The sequence below is a fragment of the Etheostoma spectabile genome, unplaced genomic scaffold (assembly GCF_008692095.1).
Source record: "Etheostoma spectabile isolate EspeVRDwgs_2016 unplaced genomic scaffold, UIUC_Espe_1.0 scaffold431, whole genome shotgun sequence".
Taxonomy (NCBI): domain Eukaryota; kingdom Metazoa; phylum Chordata; class Actinopteri; order Perciformes; family Percidae; genus Etheostoma; species Etheostoma spectabile.
This window is the reverse complement of record NW_022605607.1, coordinates 55,026-60,961: the sequence shown is the minus strand read 5'-3', so window position 1 is coordinate 60,961 and position 5,936 is coordinate 55,026. Positions and strand designations below refer to the sequence as shown.

The 5,936-nt window shown below is 36.1% G+C and overlaps 1 protein-coding gene across 1 annotated transcript in view; it reads left to right on the top strand.

The window, feature by feature from the left end:
• The window catches only part of tmc1 (transmembrane channel-like 1), a 39,286-nt gene that overhangs the window by 1,661 nt on the left and 31,689 nt on the right, over positions 1–5,936 (top strand). Inside the window, exons 2-3 of the mRNA XM_032511654.1 lie at positions 2,210–2,669; positions 5,149–5,346. Of these exons, the coding sequence (XP_032367545.1) occupies positions 2,210–2,669; positions 5,149–5,346 (658 nt within the window). The remainder of the gene's footprint in view (positions 1–2,209; positions 2,670–5,148; positions 5,347–5,936) is intronic.

The window sequence follows — 5,936 nt, the reverse complement described above, 5'->3', positions numbered from 1 at the left end:
GTATATATATGTGTATATATATATATATATATATATATGTTTAGACATTAATACCAAGACTCACACTTTTGACCCCTGTCTCATGGGTCTCGTGGGTCTCCGGGGTGCAAGTCCAGTCCTTCATTGGGTCTTTGTGTCTTTTGTCCCCCGGCTGCACACGGCTGGTTGCTCCGGTTACACTCAGGGCTCAACATCAAAGGCCGACTACACGACTACCAGCTCCCCGTGTCAGGGTGTCTTTGTTGTCCTCTTCGTCCGTCCTCACAGCGGGACAATAGAGCCGCGTTCACGAGGACAGGTCGGCCGGGGAGAGGTGACGGGGGGGTCAGGCGTAGCACGCAGGCTGGAAAAGATGGAGCACATAACCGGCCCGTAGGCAGCCTAGTGGGGGGGGCGGGGGGGGGCTTTATTTTACACAAATTAGACCTTTTTGCAGCTTTTTCTGTCGAAATAACAAAAACATCGGGAAAAAAAAATGTTGGAAAAAAGTCTTCTAAAGGCAACAAATGTCTGGAAAAAAAACGATAAGGCGACAAAAACCTGCCTAAAAATATATAAAGTCTGAGAAGATGTAATAAAAACCAACGAAAACATTGAAAAAAAAGTCGGTAAAAAGTGAGAAACGTCCAAAAAAGAGACAGAAACTTCGGGAAAAAAGCGCCAAAGACTTTGCAAAAAAAAAAAAGTCGACAACAACTCAGAAAAAAATCCTCCAAAAAAAACTCCTAATAATATTTGTAATATAATATTTTTTAATAGATTATGGAGTAAAATGTTGTTGCAGAATTGTTTTTAAAACACCAAATAGTCAAAATTGAAGCTTTTAATCAACATTTTAAACTTTTTCTTATGTTTTTGTCTCTTTTTTTGACGTTTTCAACACTATAACACTAACTTATTAACTTTAGTTTTACAGTTATTTTTGGAATTTATGGTCAATAAACCTCATTTATAGGAAATTTTACCTAATGTTTGAGTTAGAAAAGCAGAAATTAGGAATTATTGAGACTAAAATTAAAGGAATGGATGTTGATGATAATCCAGACTGGAATATGTCAACTTTTACTCAACACTATTTCAACACACTTCACTTTGTTTTACAATGCTATAAATATAATAAGACCCAAATTAATGAAAGTAGAGATTTGTACTTGGCAAAGAGCGTTGGAATCAATCATGTTATTTTGGGAATTAAAAGAACATGATATAGGACAACATGAGGACACCATGAGGACCAACATGGGACAACATGAAGACACCATGAGGACAACATGAGACAACATGAGGCAACATAAGACAACATGAGACAACATGAAGGACAACATGAGCAACATGAGACAACATGAGGACAACATAACAAGAGCAACATGAAGACAACAGAGCAACATAAGACAACATGAGACAACATAGGCAAACTGAGGCAACGATACAACATGAGGCACATGAAGAACATTAAGACAACATGAAGACAACATGAAGACAACATGAGACAACAGGAAGACAACAAGACACATGAGACAACATGAGGACAACATGAAGACAACATGAGGACAACATGAAGACAACATGAGACAACATGAGGACAACATGAGGACAACATGAGAGACAACATGAGGACAACATGAGGACAACATGTCCAAAATAAAAACAACTTTTTCTGCACATTTCTCTGTGTTTTTGTCACGATGTTCTGCTTTTTTCTCGCATTTTTTTGACGTTTTTTATTTTTTTTATTTGTCATTTTCGTCCCTTTTTTCAACACGTTTGATGTTTTTTTTCAACGTTTGTCACTTTGTCCCTAACCCCTTTTTTTGACGTTTTCAAGACTGCAAAACACTAACACTTTTATTGATGCTTTTTAAACAATGTCTTTCACTTTTTCTCACATTTTTGTCCCTTTTTTGACTCATTAACTTTAGTTTTACAGTTATTTTATGAGTTTATGGTCAATAAACCTCATTTATAGGAAATTATACCTAATGTTTGAGTTAGAAAAGCAGAAATTAGGAATTATTGAGACTAAAGGAATGGATGTTGATGATAATCACAGACTGGAATATGTCAACTTTTACTCCATACTGTACCATACAGATTTTTTCGTCCCTTTAGTCATTTAGAGACACAAATGCATGAAGAATAGAGTTGAAAAATACCCCAATTACCCTTTAAATGCAAAACTCAAAAACAGCATCTTTTGTTTTTCCTCCAGGCAACGAAGAGGAAGTTTCCACTTTCCAAGAGGAACATGAGAGAGAAAGACACAGCAGAAGAAGAAGAAGGGATGGTGACAGAGAGAAAAAGAAGAGGGACAACGGGAGGAGAAGATCATCTAGAGGAGGAAGAGGAGAAGAGGAGTCACACACCAGGCCGGAGAAAAGAGAGAGAAGAAAGAAAGGAAGGAGGGATCCAGAAGCAAAGGGAAGGGAGAGGGAAGAGGAGGAGGAGCAGCCGGAAATAAAAAGCCGAAAGACGGAAAAAACAAGGAAGAATGGGAAAAATGAGAAGGCTCGAAAAATGGAGGAGGAGGAAGAGGAGGAAAGAAATGCCAAGAGGAAAAAGAAACATGCAAGTGCCAAAAAAGAAGAGATGGAAGAAGAAGGAGGTAAACGTAGAGCGGAGGAGAAAGATCGGGAAGAAAAGAGGAGGAAGACGAAGAAAGGAGAAACGAGGTATTTTACTAATTAGCTTTGATCTGGTCTGGAGAAAAGAGACACAAACATCAAAGCAACGTTGGAAAAACGTTTTCTAAAAGCGACAAATGTCCCAAAAAAGCATCAAAGTCTTCGGGAAAAAAACCAAAAAGGCGACAAAAACTCTAAAATAATAAATAAATAAATAAATAAAGTCTAAAAAACCACGATAACATCCGAGAAAAACCGTTGAATAAACTCGACCAAAAAGTCCAAAAAGACGACAGAAACTTCGGAAAAAAAAAACACCGAACACTTTGCGAAAAAATTCCAAAAAGGCGACAAACTCCGGAAAGAAATCGTCTTCAAAGAAATCCAAAAAGACGATAAAAAGAACCTATTAAAAACAGACAAAAACAAGAAAAAAGAAAGTCGGAAAAAAGTCTTCTAAAGGCGACGAATGTCCCAAAAAAAGCTCCAAAGTCTTCGGAAAAAAACAATAAGGCGACAAAAACTCTAAAATAATAAATAATAAATAAATAAATACATAAATAAATAAATAATAATAAATAAATAAATAAATAAATAAATAATAAATAATAAATAAATAAATAATAAATAAATAAATAATAAATAAATAATAATAAATAAATAATAATAAATAAATAAATAAATAATAAATAAATAAATAAATAAATAATAAATAAATAAATAAATAAATAAATAATAAATAAATAAATAAATAAATAAATAAATAAATAAATAAAGTCTAAGAAAATGTGATAAAAAACGAGAAATGTCCAAAAAGACGACAGAAACTTTGAAAAACAAAGCGCCGAATTCAAAAAGGCATCAAACTCCAAATTAACAAAATTAAAAAAAGACGACAACAACTCAGAAAAAAAGCCTAATAAAAACTGCCAAAACATTTACAAAGCTGTCGAAAAAAACTTGTCAAAAGACGACGAATGTCCAAAAAAGAGCCAAAGACTTCGGGGAAAAAATCTCAATAAGGCGACAAAAACGTAATAATAACCATTGAAAAAACGTCACAAAACAAACTCGCCAAAAGACGACAAACGTCCAAAAAGGCGACAGAAACGTCCCAAAAAAAGCGCCTATGTCTGCGAAAAAATTCGAAAAGGCGTCAAACTCCGAAAAAAAAATTGTCTAACAAGAAATTCAAAAAGACGACAAAAAAACCTAAAAATAACCGACAAAAACTTTGAACAAAGTGTCAAAAAAACTCCTCAAAAGACGACAAATGTCCAAAAAGACGACAGAAACTTCCAAAAAATTGTCAAATATCAAATGTGCCAGAAAAGAAGAGAGAGAAGAAGACGAAGGTGAACGTAGAGCGGAGGAGAAAGATCGTGAAGAACGGAGGAGGAAGAAGAAGAAAGGAGGAGAAAGATCGTGAAGAACGGAGGAGGAAGAAGAAGAAAGGAGAAACGAGGTATTTTAATAATTAGCTTCAATCGTGTCCGCATGGTGGAGACAAGAGACAAAACATCGGAAAGAAAGTCGGAAAAAAGTCTAAAGGCGACAGACGTACGAAAAAAAGCTCCAAAGTCTTCGGAAAAAAACAATAAGGCGACAAAAACTCTAAAATAATAAATAATAAATAAATAAATAAATAAATAAATAAATAAATAAATAAATAATAATAAATAAATAAATAATAATAAATAAATAAATAAATAAATAATAAATAAATAATAAATAAATAAATAAATAAATAAATAAATAAATAAATAAATAAATAAATAAATAAATAAATAAAGTCTAAGAAAATGTGATAAAAAACGACAACTCGCCAAAAGGCGACAAAAAACGTACAAAAAAAAGCGCCTATGTCTGCGAAAAAATGCGAAAATGCGTCAAACTTTTTGGACATTTGTCGTCTTTTGATGAGTTTTTCGACGATGTTTTTGTCGGTTATTATCAGGTTCTTTCGTCGTCTTGTTGATTTTCTGTTGAGACGATTTTTTTTCGGAGTTTAGATAGACGGATCAGCAGGTCAGGTTCACTGATCCCAAGAAAAATGGGAAATTACTGTTTCCCATCCTAAAATATGCCAGAAAAGAAGAGAGAGAAGAAGACGGAGGAAACGTAGAGTGAAGGAGAAAGATCGGGAAGAAAGGAGGAGGAAGGCCAATTTTACTCTAGTCCCTCGTTAGCATCTCGTTAGCATCGCGGAGGCTACTTCAGACGCTACAGAAGTCTCTCGTTAGCATCTCGTTAGCATCTCGTTAGCATCGCGGAGGCTACTTTAGACACTACAGAAGTCTCTCGTTAGCATCTCGTTAGCATCTCGTTAGCATCTCGTTAGCATTGCGGAGGCTACTTTAGACACTACAGAAGTCTCTCGTTAGCATCTCGTTAGCATCTCGTTAGCATCTCGTTAGCATCTCGTTAGCATCTCGTTAGCATCTTACATGCTACTTGTCGCGTGCACATCTCAAATCTGAAAACGTCTTGAACTCTTTCTTTGTCTCAGTTCCGAGCCGAGGACGAGTGATGAAGACGACTTGAAAGAAGAAAGAGAAGAAGAGACTCTGTCTCCGGAGGAGCTGGAGGACAACGAGGCGCTGCCGGAGAGTCTGTCCCCGGAGGAGCTGGAGACACTGAAGGACGCCGTGGACGAGAAGAAGAAACTGGTCCAGGGTCTGAGGGGGAAGCCCTGGCCCATGAAGAAGAAGCTCGTGATGCTACGGTGCGTTCACTTACATAGTCTGTCCCCCAGAGGACGCTCTACAACGTCCCTGTTAGTGATGGCGTTGTATAGTCTGTCCACCAGAGGAACATCTCCTACCAACGCCTGTTAGTGAATGGCGTTGATAGTCTCAGTTCCCCACGGAGCCGCTCATCACTACGTCCCTGTTCGTGATGGCGTGGCATAGTCTGTCCCCCAGAGGACGCTCAAAACACGTCACTGTTATGATGTTTGCAAGTCTGTCCACCAGAGGACGCTCTACAACGTCCCTGTTGTATTTATTTTTTGTTAACGTGTTTTTAAGTTTCATATCTTAAGTTTGTATTTTTCTACGTTTTATTTATCAGAACTTTAATATATTTTGATGTTCTGTTGTGACAATAAAACTAATTGTTATCATATTATTTTAGTGAGGACTTATAAATAACTACAAATAACTAATGTTAGGGACATCTGTTTATGTTCTGTAACGTATTTCTGCATTTTTTTCTAAAAACACACATCTGCATTTCAGATTTTTAAATAACTAAATATTTGTATCGGAATCGACCTTAAAAACACAACACGACACGTCATTTTTTAAAACTTTT